This window comes from Schistosoma mansoni (assembly GCF_000237925.1).
Source record: "Schistosoma mansoni, WGS project CABG00000000 data, supercontig 0387, strain Puerto Rico, whole genome shotgun sequence".
Lineage (NCBI taxonomy): Eukaryota > Metazoa > Platyhelminthes > Trematoda > Strigeidida > Schistosomatidae > Schistosoma > Schistosoma mansoni.
Genome location: NW_017386229.1, coordinates 1 through 22110, shown reverse-complemented (window position 1 = coordinate 22110; position 22110 = coordinate 1). Strand labels below are relative to the sequence as shown.

At 43.0% G+C, this 22110-nt stretch overlaps 2 protein-coding genes across 2 annotated transcripts; both read right to left on the bottom strand.

Annotated features, from left to right (window-relative positions):
• Positions 1 to 14408: 14408 nt before the first annotated feature.
• Positions 14409 to 16074, bottom strand: Smp_205460 (unnamed protein product; the record flags this gene model as incomplete). The annotated part of the gene is made up of 2 exons (XM_018799819.1): positions 14409 to 14690; positions 15556 to 16074. The coding sequence occupies 2 exons, from the start codon at positions 16072 to 16074 to the stop codon at positions 14409 to 14411; spliced, it is 801 nt and encodes a 266-aa protein (XP_018647436.1).
• A 592-nt stretch (positions 16075 to 16666) lies between these two features.
• Positions 16667 to 17248, bottom strand: Smp_205450 (unnamed protein product; the record flags this gene model as incomplete). Its single annotated transcript, XM_018799708.1, has 1 exon — positions 16667 to 17248. One exon carries the CDS (start codon positions 17246 to 17248, stop codon positions 16667 to 16669), a length of 582 nt encoding a protein of 193 aa, XP_018647435.1.
• Between the last annotated feature and the right edge of the window lie 4862 nt (positions 17249 to 22110).

Here is a 22110-nt window from a genome sequence, read left to right as displayed (position 1 = left end):
TAACTCATCCACATATCCATTCAATGCAACGACCACATACACTGATCAACTACACTACACTCCAGTCTCTACATATCACTCATTATTCATTCACACAGCCAACAGATACATAGATAGATATCAGACAACATCAATCAACATATCCGACTGAATCCAGTGTCTGTCTGATCACCAGATTGCTTCTTCATTCAGGCAGAACTGCAGTCCAATGCAAATTCTCATTGTCCATTAGTCGTCATTGCACTTTTCCACTAGTCATCATGAACAGATTGAACGTGGTGTACATGTCTGTTGTGGTGGTCGGTGGTGATATGTTTACTTGACGACTATGTGTTTGTTCGTGTATCTGGTTGTGGATGTGCACGTGATATTGTGACTGTGTGTGATTGGTGTATGCTAATGTTTGACTGTCCTCCATATGACTGGTTGGTTGTGTTGATAGAGACAGTGTGTGGTTGGATGTATTTCATGTGGTCTGGTTGTATGGTGTAGAGGTGATGTGATGTGAGGTGATGTGAGGTGAGGTGATGTGATGTGATGTGAGGTGAGGTGTGGTGAAATAGACTGACAGTGTGTTGGATAGTGATGATAGTTGAGTTGATCAAGTGTTTGTGAGATAGTGTGTGGGCATAATAATGAATTGATGTGAATGGGAACAATGTGTATAATGGTAGTGTATGTAGTTTTGGTCGGTGGGATTGATGGAAGTTGTAGTGGTAGGATAAGTAGTAGTATAATAGGTTGTTGTTGTTGTTGTTGAGATAGAAATAGAATGTGTCTGTGTGTTGGGGTGGTGGTGGTTGTGGGTGTGGGTTATGGGTTGTTTGGTTGTTAAAAGCCGGCGACACCCGGTATTCCCAGCCGGTCACCCATGCAAGTACTGACCGTGTCCAACGTTGCTTAACTGCGGTGATCGGACGAGAACCGGTGCTTTCAACGTGGTATGGTCGCCGCCAACTACACATACACTCAAACTGCACATCAACACTACACACACTCACACCTAATACTCAACCAATTACTACTACTCGTCAACATACCCAATCAATATTCATTCACTCAATCACTCACTCACTCACTCACTCACTCACTCACTCACTCAAACTACACAAATTACCGCATTCATTCACACTGACAATTATTTGGCATCACAACCACCAATAACTCATCCACATATCCATTCAATGCAACGACCACATACACTGATCAACTACACTACACTCCAGTCTCTACATATCACTCATTATTCATTCACACAGCCAACAGATACATAGATAGATATCAGACAACATCAATCAACATATCCGACTGAATCCAGTGTCTGTCTGATCACCAGATTGCTTCTTCATTCAGGCAGAACTGCAGTCCAATGCAAATTCTCATTGTCCATTAGTCGTCATTGCACTTTTCCACTAGTCATCATGAACAGATTGAACGTGGTGTACATGTCTGTTGTGGTGGTCGGTGGTGATATGTTTACTTGACGACTATGTGTTTGTTCGTGTATCTGGTTGTGGATGTGCACGTGATATTGTGACTGTGTGTGATTGGTGTATGCTAATGTTTGACTGTCCTCCATATGACTGGTTGGTTGTGTTGATAGAGACAGTGTGTGGTTGGATGTATTTCATGTGGTCTGGTTGTATGGTGTAGAGGTGATGTGATGTGAGGTGAGGTGATGTGATGTGATGTAATGTGATGTGAGGTGAGGTGAGTTGAGGTGAGAAGAAATAGACTGACAGTGTGTTGGATAGTGATGATAGTTGAGTTGATCAAGTGTTTGTGAGATAGTGTGTGGGCATAATAATGAATTGATGTGAATGGGAACAATGTGTATAATGGTAGTGTATGTAGTTTTGGTCGGTGGGATTGATGGAAGTTGTAGTGGTAGGATAAGTAGTAGTATAATTGGTTGTTGTTGTTGTTGTTGAGGCTTGAGATAGAAATAGAATGTGTCTGTGTGTTGGGGTGGTGGTGGTTGTGGGTATGGGTTGTTTGGTTGTTAAAAGCCGGCGACACCCGGTATTCCCAGCCGGTCACCCATGCAAGTACTGACCGTGTCCAACGTTGCTTAACTGCGGTGATCGGACGAGAACCGGTGCTTTCAACGTGGTATGGTCGCCGCCAACTACACATACACTCAAACTGCACATCAACACTACACACACTCACACCTAATACTCAACCAATTACTACTACTCGTCAACATACCCAATCAATATTCATTCACTCAATCACTCACTCACTCACTCACTCATTCACTCACTCAAACTACACAAATTACCGCATTCATTCACACTGACAATTATTTGGCATCACAACCACCAATAACTCATCCACATATCCATTCAATGCAACGACCACATACACTGATCAACTACACTACACTCCAGTCTCTACATATCACTCATTATTCATTCACACAGCCAACAGATACATAGATAGATATCAGACAACATCAATCAACATATCCGACTGAATCCAGTGTCTGTCTGATCACCAGATTGCTTCTTCATTCAGGCAGAACTGCAGTCCAATGCAAATTCTCATTGTCCATTAGTCGTCATTGCACTTTTCCACTAGTCATCATGAACAGATTGAACGTGGTGTACATGTCTGTTGTGGTGGTCGGTGGTGATATGTTTACTTGACGACTATGTGTTTGTTCGTGTATCTGGTTGTGGATGTGCACGTGATATTGTGACTGTGTGTGATTGGTGTATGCTAATGTTTGACTGTCCTCCATATGACTGGTTGGTTGTGTTGATAGAGACAGAGTGTGGTTGGATGTGTTTCATGTGGTCTGGTTGTATGGTGTAGAGGTGATGTGATGTGAGGTGAGGTGAAATAGACTGACAGTGTGTTGGATAGTGATGATAGTTGAGTTGATCAAGTGTTTGTGAGATAGTGTGTGGGTATAATAATGAATTGATGTGAATGGGAACAATGTGTATAATGGTAGTGTATGTAGTTTTGGTCGGTGGGATTGATGGAAGTTGTAGTGGTAGGATAAGTAGTAGTATAATTGGTTGTTGTTGTTGTTGTTGAGATAGAAATAGAATGTGTCTGTGTGTTGGGGTGGTGGTGGTTGTGGGTGTGGGTTATGGGTTGTTTGGTTGTTAAAAGCCGGCGACACCCGGTATTCCCAGCCGGTCACCCATGCAAGTACTGACCGGGCCCAACGTTGCTTAACTGCGGTGATCGGACGAGAACCGGTGCTTTCAACGTGGTATGGTCGCCGCCAACTACACATACACTCAAACTGCACATCAACACTACACACACTCACACCTAATACTCAACCAATTACTACTACTCGTCAACATACCCAATCAATATTCATTCACTCAATCACTCACTCACTCACTCACTCACTCATTCACTCACTCAAACTACACAAATTACCGCATTCATTCACACTGACAATTATTTGGCATCACAACCACCAATAACTCATCCACATATCCATTCAATGCAACGACCACATACACTGATCAACTACACTACACTCCAGTCTCTACATATCACTCATTATTCATTCACACAGCCAACAGATACATAGATAGATATCAGACAACATCAATCAACATATCCGACTGAATCCAGTGTCTGTCTGATCACCAGATTGCTTCTTCATTCAGGCAGAACTGCAGTCCAATGCAAATTCTCATTGTCCATTAGTCGTCATTGCACTTTTCCACTAGTCATCATGAACAGATTGAACGTGGTGTACATGTCTGTTGTGGTGGTCGGTGGTGATATGTTTACTTGACGACTATGTGTTTGTTCGTGTATCTGGTTGTGGATGTGCACGTGATATTGTGACTGTGTGTGATTGGTGTATGCTAATGTTTGACTGTCCTCCATATGACTGGTTGGTTGTGTTGATAGAGACAGTGTGTGGTTGGATGTGTTTCATGTGGTCTGGTTGTATGGTGTAGAGGTGATGTGATGTGAGGTGATGTGATGTGAGGTGATGTGATGTGATGTGAGGTGAGGTGATGTGATGTGATGTGAGGTGAGGTGAAATAGACTGACAGTGTGTTGGATAGTGATGATAGTTGAGTTGATCAAGTGTTTGTGAGATAGTGTGTGGGCATAATAATGAATTGATGTGAATGGGAACAATGTGTATAATGGTAGTGTATGTAGTTTTGGTCGGTGGGATTGATGGAAGTTGTAGTGGTAGGATAAGTAGTAGTATAATAGGTTGTTGTTGTTGTTGTTGTTGAGATAGAAATAGAATGTGTCTGTGTGTTGGGGTGGTGGTGGTTGTGGGTGTGGGTTATGGGTTGTTTGGTTGTTAAAAGCCGGCGACACCCGGTATTCCCAGCCGGTCACCCATGCAAGTACTGACCGTGTCCAACGTTGCTTAACTGCGGTGATCGGACGAGAACCGGTGCTTTCAACGTGGTATGGTCGCCGCCAACTACACATACACTCAAACTGCACATCAACACTACACACACTCACACCTAATACTCAACCAATTACTACTACTCGTCAACATACCCAATCAATATTCATTCACTCAATCACTCACTCACTCACTCACTCAAACTACACAAATTACCGCATTCATTCACACTGACAATTATTTGGCATCACAACCACCAATAACTCATCCACATATCCATTCAATGCAACGACCACATACACTGATCAACTACACTACACTCCAGTCTCTACATATCACTCATTATTCATTCACACAGCCAACAGATACATAGATAGATATCAGACAACATCAATCAACATATCCGACTGAATCCAGTGTCTGTCTGATCACCAGATTGCTTCTTCATTCAGGCAGAACTGCAGTCCAATGCAAATTCTCATTGTCCATTAGTCGTCATTGCACTTTTCCACTAGTCATCATGAACAGATTGAACGTGGTGTACATGTCTGTTGTGGTGGTCGGTGGTGATATGTTTACTTGACGACTATGTGTTTGTTCGTGTATCTGGTTGTGGATGTGCACGTGATATTGTGACTGTGTGTGATTGGTGTATGCTAATGTTTGACTGTCCTCCATATGACTGGTTGGTTGTGTTGATAGAGACAGAGTGTGGTTGGATGTGTTTCATGTGGTCTGGTTGTATGGTGTAGAGGTGATGTGATGTGAGGTGATGTGATGTGAGGTGAGGTGATGTGATGTGATGTGAGGTGAGTTGAGGTGATGTGATGTGATGTGAGGTGAGGTGTGGTGAAATAGACTGACAGTGTGTTGGATAGTGATGATAGTTGAGTTGATCAAGTGTTTGTGAGATAGATGTGTGGGCATAATAATGAACTGATGTGAATGGGAACAATGTGTATAATGGTAGTGTATGTAGTTTTGGTCGGTGGGATTGATGGAAGTTGTAGTGGTAGGATAAGTAGTAGTATAATTGGTGGTTGTTGTTGTTGTTGAGGCTTGAGATAGAAATAGAATGTGTCTGTGTGTTGGGGTGGTTGTGGTTGTGGGTGTGGTTATGGGTTGTTTGGTGTTAAAAGCCGGCGACACCCGGTATTCCCAGCCGGTCACCCATGCAAGTACTGACCGGGTCCAACGTTGCTTAACTGCGGTGATCGGACGAGAACCGGTGCTTTCAACGTGGTATGGTCGCCGCCAACTACACATACACTCAAACTGCACATCAACACTACACACACTCACACCTAATACTCAACCAATTACTACTACTCGTCAACATACCCAATCAATATTCATTCACTCAATCACTCACTCACTCACTCACTCATTCACTCACTCAAACTACACAAATTACCGCATTCATTCACACTGACAATTATTTGGCATCACAACCACCAATAACTCATCCACATATCCATTCAATGCAACGACCACATACACTGATCAACTACACTACACTCCAGTCTCTACATATCACTCATTATTCATTCACACAGCCAACAGATACATAGATAGATATCAGACAACATCAATCAACATATCCGACTGAATCCAGTGTCTGTCTGATCACCAGATTGCTTCTTCATTCAGGCAGAACTGCAGTCCAATGCAAATTCTCATTGTCCATTAGTCGTCATTGCACTTTTCCACTAGTCATCATGAACAGATTGAACGTGGTGTACATGTCTGTTGTGGTGGTCGGTGGTGATATGTTTACTTGACGACTATGTGTTTGTTCGTGTATCTGGTTGTGGATGTGCACGTGATATTGTGACTGTGTGTGATTGGTGTATGCTAATGTTTGACTGTCCTCCATATGACTGGTTGGTTGTGTTGATAGAGACAGTGTGTGGTTGGATGTGTTTCATGTGGTCTGGTTGTATGGTGTAGAGGTGAGGTGATGTGAGGTGATGTGAGGTGAGGTGATGTGATGTGATGTGAGGTGAGGTGTGGTGAAATAGACTGACAGTGTGTTGGATAGTGATGATAGTTGAGTTGATCAAGTGTTTGTGAGATAGTGTGTGGGCATAATAATGAATTGATGTGAATGGGAACAATGTGTATAATGGTAGTGTATGTAGTTTTGGTCGGTGGGATTGATGGAAGTTGTAGTGGTAGGATAAGTAGTAGTATAATAGGTTGTTGTTGAGGCTTGAGATAGAAATAGAATGTGTCTGTGTGTTGGGGTGGTGGTGGTTGTGGGTGTGGGTTATGGGTTGTTTGGTTGTTAAAAGCCGGCGACACCCGGTATTCCCAGCCGGTCACCCATGCAAGTACTGACCGGGTCCAACGTTGCTTAACTGCGGTGATCGGACGAGAACCGGTGCTTTCAACGTGGTATGGTCGCCGCCAACTACACATACACTCAAACTGCACATCAACACTACACACACTCACACCTAATACTCAACCAATTACTACTACTCGTCAACATACCCAATCAATATTCATTCACTCAATCACTCACTCACTCACTCACTCACTCAAACTACACAAATTACCGCATTCATTCACACTGACAATTATTTGGCATCACAACCACCAATAACTCATCCACATATCCATTCAATGCAACGACCACATACACTGATCAACTACACTACACTCCAGTCTCTACATATCACTCATTATTCATTCACACAGCCAACAGATACATAGATAGATATCAGACAACATCAATCAACATATCCGACTGAATCCAGTGTCTGTCTGATCACCAGATTGCTTCTTCATTCAGGCAGAACTGCAGTCCAATGCAAATTCTCATTGTCCATTAGTCGTCATTGCACTTTTCCACTAGTCATCATGAACAGATTGAACGTGGTGTACATGTCTGTTGTGGTGGTCGGTGGTGATATGTTTACTTGACGACTATGTGTTTGTTCGTGTATCTGGTTGTGGATGTGCACGTGATATTGTGACTGTGTGTGATTAGTGTATGCTAATGTTTGACTGTCCTCCATATGACTGGTTGGTTGTGTTGATAGAGACAGTGTGTGGTTGGATGTGTTTCATGTGGTCTGGTTGTATGGTGTAGAGGTGATGTGATGTGAGGTGATGTGAGGTGAGGTGATGTGATGTGATGTGAGGTGAGGTGTGGTGAAATAGACTGACAGTGTGTTGGATAGTGATGATAGTTGAGTTGATCAAGTGTTTGTGAGATAGTGTGTGGGCATAATAATGAATTGATGTGAATGGGAACAATGTGTATAATGGTAGTGTATGTAGTTTTGGTCGGTGGGATTGATGGAAGTTGTAGTGGTAGGATAAGTAGTAGTATAATTGGTTGTTGTTGTTGTTGTTGAGATAGAAATAGAATGTGTCTGTGTGTTGGGGTGGTGGTGGTTGTGGGTGTGGGTTATGGGTTGTTTGGTTGTTAAAAGCCGGCGACACCCGGTATTCCCAGCCGGTCACCCATGCAAGTACTGACCGGGTCCAACGTTGCTTAACTGCGGTGATCGGACGAGAACCGGTGCTTTCAACGTGGTATGGTCGCCGCCAACTACACATACACTCAAACTGCACATCAACACTACACACACTCACACCTAATACTCAACCAATTACTACTACTCGTCAACATACCCAATCAATATTCATTCACTCAATCACTCACTCACTCACTCACTCACTCAAACTACACAAATTACCGCATTCATTCACACTGACAATTATTTGGCATCACAACCACCAATAACTCATCCACATATCCATTCAATGCAACGACCACATACACTGATCAACTACACTACACTCCAGTCTCTACATATCACTCATTATTCATTCACACAGCCAACAGATACATAGATAGATATCAGACAACATCAATCAACATATCCGACTGAATCCAGTGTCTGTCTGATCACCAGATTGCTTCTTCATTCAGGCAGAACTGCAGTCCAATGCAAATTCTCATTGTCCATTAGTCGTCATTGCACTTTTCCACTAGTCATCATGAACAGATTGAACGTGGTGTACATGTCTGTTGTGGTGGTCGGTGGTGATATGTTTACTTGACGACTATGTGTTTGTTCGTGTATCTGGTTGTGGATGTGCACGTGATATTGTGACTGTGTGTGATTGGTGTATGCTAATGTTTGACTGTCCTCCATATGACTGGTTGGTTGTGTTGATAGAGACAGTGTGTGGTTGGATGTGTTTCATGTGGTCTGGTTGTATGGTGTAGAGGTGATGTGATGTGAGGTGATGTGATGTGATATGAGGTGAGGTGAGGTGAGTTGAGGTGAGAAGAAATAGACTGACAGTGTGTTGGATAGTGATGATAGTTGAGTTGATCAAGTGTTTGTGAGATAGTGTGTGGGCATAATAATGAATTGATGTGAATGGGAACAATGTGTATAATGGTAGTGTATGTAGTTTTGGTCGGTGGGATTGATGGAAGTTGTAGTGGTAGGATAAGTAGTAGTATAATTGGTTGTTGTTGTTGTTGTTGAGGCTTGATATAGAAATAGAATGTGTCTGTGTGTTGGGGTGGTGGTGGTTGTGGGTGTGGGTTATGGGTTGTTTGGTTGTTAAAAGCCGGCGACACCCGGTATTCCCAGCCGGTCACCCATGCAAGTACTGACCGGGCCCAACGTTGCTTAACTGCGGTGATCGGACGAGAACCGGTGCTTTCAACGTGGTATGGTCGCCGGCAACTACACATACACTCAAACTGCACATCAACACTACACACACTCACACCTAATACTCAACCAATTACTACTACTCGTCAACATACCCAATCAATATTCATTCACTCAATCACTCACTCACTCACTCACTCATTCACTCACTCAAACTACACAAATTACCGCATTCATTCACACTGACAATTATTTGGCATCACAACCACCAATAACTCATCCACATATCCATTCAATGCAACGACCACATACACTGATCAACTACACTACACTCCAGTCTCTACATATCACTCATTATTCATTCACACAGCCAACAGATACATAGATAGATATCAGACAACATCAATCAACATATCCGACTGAATCCAGTGTCTGTCTGATCACCAGATTGCTTCTTCATTCAGGCAGAACTGCAGTCCAATGCAAATTCTCATTGTCCATTAGTCGTCATTGCACTTTTCCACTAGTCATCATGAACAGATTGAACGTGGTGTACATGTCTGTTGTGGTGGTCGGTGGTGATATGTTTACTTGACGACTATGTGTTTGTTCGTGTATCTGGTTGTGGATGTGCACGTGATATTGTGACTGTGTGTGATTGGTGTATGCTAATGTTTGACTGTCCTCCATATGACTGGTTGGTTGTGTTGATAGAGACAGTGTGTGGTTGGATGTGTTTCATGTGGTCTGGTTGTATGGTGTAGAGGTGATGTGATGTGAGGTGAGGTGATGTGATGTGATGTGATGTGAGGTGAGGTGAGGTGAGTTGAGGTGAGAAGAAATAGACTGACAGTGTGTTGGATAGTGATGATAGTTGAGTTGATCAAGTGTTTGTGAGATAGTGTGTGGGCATAATAATGAATTGATGTGAATGGGAACAATGTGTATAATGGTAGTGTATGTAGTTTTGGTCGGTGGGATTGATGGAAGTTGTAGTGGTAGGATAAGTAGTAGTATAATAGGTTGTTGTTGTTGTTGTTGTTGAGGCTTGAGATAGAAATAGAATGTGTCTGTGTGTTGGGGTGGTGGTGGTTGTGGGTGTGGGTTATGGGTTGTTTGGTTGTTAAAAGCCGGCGACACCCGGTATTCCCAGCCGGTCACCCATGCAAGTACTGGCTGGGTCCAACGTTGCTTAACTGCGGTGATCGGACGAGAACCGGTGCTTTCAACGTGGTATGGTCGCCGGCAACTACACATACACTCAAACTGCACATCAACACTACACACACTCACACCTAATACTCAACCAATTACTACTACTCGTCAACATACCCAATCAATATTCATTCACTCAATCACTCACTCACTCACTCACTCATTCACTCACTCAAACTACACAAATTACCGCATTCATTCACACTGACAATTATTTGGCATCACAACCACCAATAACTCATCCACATATCCATTCAATGCAACGACCACATACACTGATCAACTACACTACACTCCAGTCTCTACATATCACTCATTATTCATTCACACAGCCAACAGATACATAGATAGATATCAGACAACATCAATCAACATATCCGACTGAATCCAGTGTCTGTCTGATCACCAGATTGCTTCTTCATTCAGGCAGAACTGCAGTCCAATGCAAATTCTCATTGTCCATTAGTCGTCATTGCACTTTTCCACTAGTCATCATGAACAGATTGAACGTGGTGTACATGTCTGTTGTGGTGGTCGGTGGTGATATGTTTACTTGACGACTATGTGTTTGTTCGTGTATCTGGTTGTGGATGTGCACGTGATATTGTGACTGTGTGTGATTGGTGTATGCTAATGTTTGACTGTCCTCCATATGACTGGTTGGTTGTGTTGATAGAGACAGTGTGTGGTTGGATGTGTTTCATGTGGTCTGGTTGTATGGTGTAGAGGTGAGGTGATGTGAGATGATGTGAGGTGAGGTGATGTGATGTGATGTGAGGTGAGGTGTGGTGAAATAGACTGACAGTGTGTTGGATAGTGATGATAGTTGAGTTGATCAAGTGTTTGTGAGATAGTGTGTGGGCATAATAATGAATTGATGTGAATGGGAACAATGTGTATAATGGTAGTGTATGTAGTTTTGGTCGGTGGGATTGATGGAAGTTGTAGTGGTAGGATAAGTAGTAGTATAATTGGTTGTTGTTGTTGTTGTTGAGATAGAAATAGAATGTGTCTGTGTGTTGGGGTGGTGGTGGTTGTGGGTGTGGGTTATGGGTTGTTTGGTTGTTAAAAGCCGGCGACACCCGGTATTCCCAGCCGGTCACCCATGCAAGTACTGACCGTGTCCAACGTTGCTTAACTGCGGTGATCGGACGAGAACCGGTGCTTTCAACGTGGTATGGTCGCCGGCAACTACACATACACTCAAACTGCACATCAACACTACACACACTCACACCTAATACTCAACCAATTACTACTACTCGTCAACATACCCAATCAATATTCATTCACTCAATCACTCACTCACTCACTCACTCATTCACTCACTCACTCAAACTACACAAATTACCGCATTCATTCACACTGACAATTATTTGGCATCACAACCACCAATAACTCATCCACATATCCATTCAATGCAACGACCACATACACTGATCAACTACACTACACTCCAGTCTCTACATATCACTCATTATTCATTCACACAGCCAACAGATACATAGATAGATATCAGACAACATCAATCAACATATCCGACTGAATCCAGTGTCTGTCTGATCACCAGATTGCTTCTTCATTCAGGCAGAACTGCAGTCCAATGCAAATTCTCATTGTCCATTAGTCGTCATTGCACTTTTCCACTAGTCATCATGAACAGATTGAACGTGGTGTACATGTCTGTTGTGGTGGTCGGTGGTGATATGTTTACTTGACGACTATGTGTTTGTTCGTGTATCTGGTTGTGGATGTGCACGTGATATTGTGACTGTGTGTGATTGGTGTATGCTAATGTTTGACTGTCCTCCATATGACTGGTTGGTTGTGTTGATAGAGACAGTGTGTGGTTGGATGTATTTCATGTGGTCTGGTTGTATGGTGTAGAGGTGATGTGATGTGATGTGAGGTGAGGTGATGTGATGTAATGTGAGGTGAGGTGAGTTGAGGTGAGAAGAAATAGACTGACAGTGTGTTGGATAGTGATGATAGTTGAGTTGATCAAGTGTTTGTGAGATAGTGTGTGGGCATAATAATGAATTGATGTGAATGGGAACAATGTGTATAATGGTAGTGTATGTAGTTTTGGTCGGTGGGATTGATGGAAGTTGTAGTGGTAGGATAAGTAGTAGTATAATTGGTTGTTGTTGTTGTTGTTGTTGTTGAGGCTTGAGATAGAAATAGAATGTGTCTGTGTGTTGGGGTGGTGGTGGTTGTGGGTGTGGGTTATGGGTTGTTTGGTTGTTAAAAGCCGGCGACACCCGGTATTCCCAGCCGGTCACCCATGCAAGTACTGACCGGGCCCAACGTTGCTTAACTGCGGTGATCGGACGAGAACCGGTGCTTTCAACGTGGTATGGTCGCCGGCAACTACACATACACTCAAACTGCACATCAACACTACACACACTCACACCTAATACTCAACCAATTACTACTACTCGTCAACATACCCAATCAATATTCATTCACTCAATCACTCACTCACTCACTCACTCATTCACTCACTCAAACTACACAAATTACCGCATTCATTCACACTGACAATTATTTGGCATCACAACCACCAATAACTCATCCACATATCCATTCAATGCAACGACCACATACACTGATCAACTACACTACACTCCAGTCTCTACATATCACTCATTATTCATTCACACAGCCAACAGATACATAGATAGATATCAGACAACATCAATCAACATATCCGACTGAATCCAGTGTCTGTCTGATCACCAGATTGCTTCTTCATTCAGGCAGAACTGCAGTCCAATGCAAATTCTCATTGTCCATTAGTCGTCATTGCACTTTTCCACTAGTCATCATGAACAGATTGAACGTGGTGTACATGTCTGTTGTGGTGGTCGGTGGTGATATGTTTACTTGACGACTATGTGTTTGTTCGTGTATCTGGTTGTGGATGTGCACGTGATATTGTGACTGTGTGTGATTGGTGTATGCTAATGTTTGACTGTCCTCCATATGACTGGTTGGTTGTGTTGATAGAGACAGTGTGTGGTTGGATGTGTTTCATGTGGTCTGGTTGTATGGTGTAGAGGTGAGGTGATGTGAGGTGAGGTGATGTGATGTGAGGTGATGTGAGGTGAGGTGAGGTGAGGTGAAATAGACTGACAGTGTGTTGGATAGTGATGATAGTTGAGTTGATCAAGTGTTTGTGAGATAGTGTGTGGGCATAATAATGAATTGATGTGAATGGGAACAATGTGTATAATGGTAGTGTATGTAGTTTTGGTCGGTGGGATTGATGGAAGTTGTAGTGGTAGGATAAGTAGTAGTATAATTGGTTGTTGTTGTTGTTGTTGAGGATAGAAATAGAATGTGTCTGTGTGTTGGGGTGGTGGTGGTTGTGGGTGTGGGTTATGGGTTGTTTGGTTGTTAAAAGCCGGCGACACCCGGTATTCCCAGCCGGTCACCCATGCAAGTACTGACCGTGTCCAACGTTGCTTAACTGCGGTGATCGGACGAGAACCGGTGCTTTCAACGTGGTATGGTCGCCGCCAACTACACATACACTCAAACTGCACATCAACACTACACACACTCACACCTAATACTCAACCAATTACTACTACTCGTCAACATACCCAATCAATATTCATTCATTCACTCAATCACTCACTCACTCACTCACTCACTCAAACTACACAAATTACCGCATTCATTCACACTGACAATTATTTGGCATCACAACCACCAATAACTCATCCACATATCCATTCAATGCAACGACCACATACACTGATCAACTACACTACACTCCAGTCTCTACATATCACTCATTATTCATTCACACAGCCAACAGATACATAGATAGATATCAGACAACATCAATCAACATATCCGACTGAATCCAGTGTCTGTCTGATCACCAGATTGCTTCTTCATTCAGGCAGAACTGCAGTCCAATGCAAATTCTCATTGTCCATTAGTCGTCATTGCACTTTTCCACTAGTCATCATGAACAGATTGAACGTGGTGTACATGTCTGTTGTGGTGGTCGGTGGTGATATGTTTACTTGACGACTATGTGTTTATTCGTGTATCTGGTTGTGGATGTGCACGTGATATTGTGACTGTGTGTGATTGGTGTATGCTAATGTTTGACTGTCCTCCATATGACTGGTTGGTTGTGTTGATAGAGACAGTGTGTGGTTGGATGTGTTTCATGTGGTCTGGTTGTATGGTGTAGAGGTGATGTGATGTGATGTGATGTGAGGTGAGGTGAGGTGAGTTGAGGTGAGAAGAAATAGACTGACAGTGTGTTGGATAGTGATGATAGTTGAGTTGATCAAGTGTTTGTGAGATAGTGTGTGGGCATAATAATGAATTGATGTGAATGGGAACAATGTGTATAATGGTAGTGTATGTAGTTTTGGTAGTTTTGGTCGGTGGGATTGATGGAAGTTGTAGTGGTAGGATAAGTAGTAGTATAATAGGTTGTTGTTGTTGTTGAGGCTTGAGATAGAAATAGAATGTGTCTGTGTGTTGGGGTGGTGGTGGTTGTGGGTGTGGGTTATGGGTTGTTTGGTTGTTAAAAGCCGGCGACACCCGGTATTCCCAGCCGGTCACCCATGCAAGTACTGACCGGGCCCAACGTTGCTTAACTGCGGTGATCGGACGAGAACCGGTGCTTTCAACGTGGTATGGTCGCCGGCAACTACACATACACTCAAACTGCACATCAACACTACACACACTCACACCTAATACTCAACCAATTACTACTACTCGTCAACATACCCAATCAATATTCATTCACTCAATCACTCACTCACTCACTCACTCACTCAAACTACACAAATTACCGCATTCATTCACACTGACAATTATTTGGCATCACAACCACCAATAACTCATCCACATATCCATTCAATGCAACGACCACATACACTGATCAACTACACTACACTCCAGTCTCTACATATCACTCATTATTCATTCACACAGCCAACAGATACATAGATAGATATCAGACAACATCAATCAACATATCCGACTGAATCCAGTGTCTGTCTGATCACCAGATTGCTTCTTCATTCAGGCAGAACTGCAGTCCAATGCAAATTCTCATTGTCCATTAGTCGTCATTGCACTTTTCCACTAGTCATCATGAACAGATTGAACGTGGTGTACATGTCTGTTGTGGTGGTCGGTGGTGATATGTTTACTTGACGACTATGTGTTTGTTCGTGTATCTGGTTGTGGATGTGCACGTGATATTGTGACTGTGTGTGATTGGTGTATGCTAATGTTTGACTGTCCTCCATATGACTGGTTGGTTGTGTTGATAGAGACAGTGTGTGGTTGGATGTGTTTAATGTAGTCTGGTTGTATGGTGTAGAGGTGATGTGAGGTGAGGTGATGTGATGTGATGTGAGGTGAGGTGAGGTGAGGTGAGTTGAGGTGAGAAGAAATCGACTGACAGTGTGTTGGATAGTGATGATAGTTGAGTTGATCAAGTGTTTGTGAGATAGTGTGTGGGCATAATAATGAATTGATGTGAATGGGAACAATGTGTATAATGGTAGTGTATGTAGTTTTGGTCGGTGGGATTGATGGAAGTTGTAGTGGTAGGATAAGTAGTAGTATAATTGGTTGTTGTTGTTGTTGTTGTTGAGGCTTGAGATAGAAATAGAATGTGTCTGTGTGTTGGGGTGGTGGTGGTTGTGGGTGTGGGTTATGGGTTGTTTGGTTGTTAAAAGCCGGCGACACCCGGTATTCCCAGCCGGTCACCCATGCAAGTACTGACCGGGCCCAACGTTGCTTAACTGCGGTGATCGGACGAGAACCGGTGCTTTCAACGTGGTATGGTCGCCGGCAACTACACATACACTCAAACTGCACATCAACACTACACACACTCACACCTAATACTCAACCAATTACTACTACTCGTCAACATACCCAATCAATATTCATTCACTCAATCACTCACTCACTCACTCACTCACTCATTCACTCACTCAAACTACACAAATTACCGCATTCATTCACACTGACAATTATTTGGCATCACAACCACCAATAACTCATCCACATATCCATTCAATGCAACGACCACATACACTGATCAACTACACTACACTCCAGTCTCTACATATCACTCATTATTCATTCACACAGCCAACAGATACATAGATAGATATCAGACAACATCAATCAACATATCCGACTGAATCCAGTGTCTGTCTGATCACCAGATTGCTTCTTCATTCAGGCAGAACTGCAGTCCAATGCAAATTCTCATTGTCCATTAGTCGTCATTGCACTTTTCCACTAGTCATCATGAACAGATTGAACGTGGTGTACATGTCTGTTGTGGTGGTCGGTGGTGATATGTTTACTTGACGACTATGTGTTTGTTCGTGTATCTGGTTGTGGATGTGCACGTGATATTGTGACTGTGTGTGATTGGTGTATGCTAATGTTTGACTGTCCTCCATATGACTGGTTGGTTGTGTTGATAGAGACAGTGTGTGGTTGGATGTGTTTCATGTGGTCTGGTTGTATGGTGTAGAGGTGAGGTGATGTGAGGTGATGTGAGGTGAGGTGATGTGATGTGATGTGAGTTGAGGTGAGAAGAAATAGACTGACAGTGTGTTGGATAGTGATGATAGTTGAGTTGATCAAGTGTTTGTGAGATAGTGTGTGGGCATAATAATGAATTGATGTGAATGGGAACAATGTGTATAATGGTAGTGTATGTAGTTTTGGTCGGTGGGATTGATGGAAGTTGTAGTGGTAGGATAAGTAGTAGTATAATAGGTTGTTGTTGTTGTTGTTGTTGTTGAGGCTTGATATAGAAATAGAATGTGTCTGTGTGTTGGGGTGGTGGTGGTTGTGGGTGTGGGTTATGGGTTGTTTGGTTGTTAAAAGCCGGCGACACCCGGTATTCCCAGCCGGTCACCCATGCAAGTACTGACCGGGCCCAACGTTGCTTAACTGCGGTGATCGGACGAGAACCGGTGCTTTCAACGTGGTATGGTCGCCGGCAACTACACATACACTCAAACTGCACATCAACACTACACACACTCACACCTAATACTCAACCAATTACTACTACTCGTCAACATACCCAATCAATATTCATTCACTCAATCACTCACTCACTCACTCACTCATTCACTCACTCAAACTACACAAATTACCGCATTCATTCACACTGACAATTATTTGGCATCACAACCACCAATAACTCATCCACATATCCATTCAATGCAACGACCACATACACTGATCAACTACACTACACTCCAGTCTCTACATATCACTCATTATTCATTCACACAGCCAACAGATACATAGATAGATATCAGACAACATCAATCAACATATCCGACTGAATCCAGTGTCTGTCTGATCACCAGATTGCTTCTTCATTCAGGCAGAACTGCAGTCCAATGCAAATTCTCATTGTCCATTAGTCGTCATTGCACTTTTCCACTAGTCATCATGAACAGATTGAACGTGGTGTACATGTCTGTTGTGGTGGTCGGTGGTGATATGTTTACTTGACGACTATGTGTTTGTTCGTGTATCTGGTTGTGGATGTGCACGTGATATTGTGACTGTGTGTGATTGGTGTATGCTAATGTTTGACTGTCCTCCATATGACTGGTTGGTTGTGTTGATAGAGACAGTGTGTGGTTGGATGTGTTTCATGTGGTCTGGTTGTATGGTGTAGAGGTGATGTGATGTGATGTGATGTGAGGTGAGGTGATGTGATATGATGTGATGTGAGGTGAGGTGAGGTGAGGTGAGTTGAGGTGAGAAGAAATAGACTGACAGTGTGTTGGATAGTGATGATAGTTGAGTTGATCAAGTGTTTGTGAGATAGTGTGTGGGCATAATAATGAATTGATGTGAATGGGAACAATGTGTATAATGGTAGTGTATGTAGTTTTGGTCGGTGGGATTGATGGAAGTTGTAGTGGTAGGATAAGTAGTAGTAGTATAATTGGTTGTTGTTGTTGTTGTTGAGGCTTGATATAGAAATAGAATGTGTCTGTGTGTTGGGGTGGTGGTGGTTGTGGGTGTGGGTTATGGGTTGTTTGGTTGTTAAAAGCCGGCGACACCCGGTATTCCCAGCCGGTCACCCATGCAAGTACTGACCGGGCCCAACGTTGCTTAACTGCGGTGATCGGACGAGAACCGGTGCTTTCAACGTGGTATGGTCGCCGGCAACTACACATACACTCAAACTGCACATCAACACTACACACACTCACACCTAATACTCAACCAATTACTACTACTCGTCAACATACCCAATCAATATTCATTCACTCAATCACTCACTCACTCACTCACTCACTCAAACTACACAAATTACCGCATTCATTCACACTGACAATTATTTGGCATCACAACCACCAATAACTCATCCACATATCCATTCAATGCAACGACCACATACACTGATCAACTACACTACACTCCAGTCTCTACATATCACTCATTATTCATTCACACAGCCAACAGATACATAGATAGATATCAGACAACATCAATCAACATATCCGACTGAATCCAGTGTCTGTCTGATCACCAGATTGCTTCTTCATTCAGGCAGAACTGCAGTCCAATGCAAATTCTCATTGTCCATTAGTCGTCATTGCACTTTTCCACTAGTCATCATGAACAGATTGAACGTGGTGTACATGTCTGTTGTGGTGGTCGGTGGTGATATGTTTACTTGACGACTATGTGTTTGTTCGTGTATCTGGTTGTGGATGTGCACGTGATATTGTGACTGTGTGTGATTGGTGTATGCTAATGTTTGACTGTCCTCCATATGACTGGTTGGTTGTGTTGATAGAGACAGTGTGTGGTTGGATGTGTTTCATGTGGTCTGGTTGTATGGTGTAGAGGTGATGTGATGTGAGATGATGTGAGGTGATGTGATGTGATGTGATGTGAGGTGAGGTGAGTTGAGGTGAGAAGAAATAGACTGACAGTGTGTTGGATAGTGATGATAGTTGAGTTGATCAAGTGTTTGTGAGATAGTGTGTGGGCATAATAATGAATTGATGTGAATGGGAACAATGTGTATAATGGTAGTGTATGTAGTTTTGGTCGGTGGGATTGATGGAAGTTGTAGTGGTAGGATAAGTAGTAGTATAATAGGTTGTTGTTGTTGTTGTTGAGGCTTGAGATAGAAATAGAATGTGTCTGTGTGTTGGGGTGGTGGTGGTTGTGGGTGTGGGTTATGGGTTGTTTGGTTGTTAAAAGCCGGCGACACCCGGTATTCCCAGCCGGTCACCCATGCAAGTACTGACCGGGCCCAACGTTGCTTAACTGCGGTGATCGGACGAGAACCGGTGCTTTCAACGTGGTATGGTCGCCGCCAACTACACATACACTCAAACTGCACATCAACACTACACACACTCACACCTAATACTCAACCAATTACTACTACTCGTCAACATACCCAATCAATATTCATTCACTCAATCACTCACTCACTCACTCACTCACTCAAACTACACAAATTACCGCATTCATTCACACTGACAATTATTTGGCATCACAACCACCAATAACTCATCCACATATCCATTCAATGCAACGACCACATACACTGATCAACTACACTACACTCCAGTCTCTACATATCACTCATTATTCATTCACACAGCCAACAGATACATAGATAGATATCAGACAACATCAATCAACATATCCGACTGAATCCAGTGTCTGTCTGATCACCAGATTGCTTCTTCATTCAGGCAGAACTGCAGTCCAATGCAAATTCTCATTGTCCATTAGTCGTCATTGCACTTTTCCACTAGTCATCATGAACAGATTGAACGTGGTGTACATGTCTGTTGTGGTGGTCGGTGGTGATATGTTTACTTGACGACTATGTGTTTGTTCGTGTATCTGGTTGTGGATGTGCACGTGATATTGTGACTGTGTGTGATTAGTGTATGCTAATGTTTGACTGTCCTCCATATGACTGGTTGGTTGTGTTGATAGAGACAGTGTGTGGTTGGATGTGTTTCATGTGGTCTGGTTGTATGGTGTAAAGGTGATGTGAGGTGATGTGATGTGAGGTGATGTGATGTGATGTGATGTGAGGTGAGGTGTGGTGAAATAGACTGACAGTGTGTTGGATAGTGATGATAGTTGAGTTGATCAAGTGTTTGTGAGATAGTGTGTGGGCATAATAATGAATTGATGTGAATGGGAACAATGTGTATAATGGTAGTGTATGTAGTTTTGGTCGGTGGGATTGATGGAAGTTGTAGTGGTAGGATAAGTAGTAGTATAATTGGTTGTTGTTGTTGTTGTTGAGATAGAAATAGAATGTGTCTGTGTGTGTCTGTGTGTTGGGGTGGTGGTGGTTGTGGGTGTGGGTTATGGGTTGTTTGGTTGTTAAAAGCCGGCGACACCCGGTATTCCCAGCCGGTCACCCATGCAAGTACTGACCGGGCCCAACGTTGCTTAACTGCGGTGATCGGACGAGAACCGGTGCTTTCAACGTGGTATGGTCGCCGCCAACTACACATACACTCAAACTGCACATCAACACTACACACACTCACACCTAATACTCAACCAATTACTACTACTCGTCAACATACCCAATCAATATTCATTCACTCAATCACTCACTCACTCACTCACTCACTCACTCACTCAAACTTCACAAATTACCGCATTCATTCACACTGACAATTATTTGGCATCACAACCACCAATAACTCATCCACATATCCATTCAATGCAACGACCACATACACTGATCAACTACACTACACTCCAGTCTCTACATATCACTCATTATTCATTCACACAGCCAACAGATACATAGATAGATATCAGACAACATCAATCAACATATCCGACTGAATCCAGTGTCTGTCTGATCACCAGATTGCTTCTTCATTCAGGCAGAACTGCAGTCCAATGCAAATTCTCATTGTCCATTAGTCGTCATTGCACTTTTCCACTAGTCATCATGAACAGATTGAACGTGGTGTACATGTCTGTTGTGGTGGTCGGTGGTGATATGTTTACTTGACGACTATGTGTTTGTTCGTGTATCTGGTTGTGGATGTGCACGTGATATTGTGACTGTGTGTGATTGGTGTATGCTAATGTTTGACTGTCCTCCATATGACTGGTTGGTTGTGTTGATAGAGACAGTGTGTGGTTGGATGTGTTTCATGTGGTCTGGTTGTATGGTGTAGAGGTGATGTGATGTGATGTGAGGTGAGGTGAGGTGATGTGATGTGATGTGATGTGAGGTGAGGTGAGGTGAGGTGAGTTGAGGTGAGAAGAAATAGACTGACAGTGTGTTGGATAGTGATGATAGTTGAGTTGATCAAGTGTTTGTGAGATAGTGTGTGGGCATAATAATGAATTGATGTGAATGGGAACAATGTGTATAATGGTAGTGTATGTAGTTTTGGTCGGTGGGATTGATGGAAGTTGTAGTGGTAGGATAAGTAGTAGTATAATAGGTTGTTGTTGTTGTTGTTGTTGAGGCTTGAGATAGAAATAGAATGTGTCTGTGTGTTGGGGTGGTGGTGGTTGTGGGTGTGGGTTATGGGTTGTTTGGTTGTTAAAAGCCGGCGACACCCGGTATTCCCAGCCGGTCACCCATGCAAGTACTGACCGGGCCCAACGTTGCTTAAGTGCGGTGATCGGACGAGAACCGGTGCTGTCAACGTGGTATGGTCGCCGGCAACTACACATACACTCAAAGTGCACATCAACACTACACACACTCACACCTAATACTCAACCAATTACTACTACTCGTCAACATACCCAATCAATATTCATTCACTCAATCACTCACTCACTCACTCACTCACTCATTCACACACTCAAACTACACAAATTACC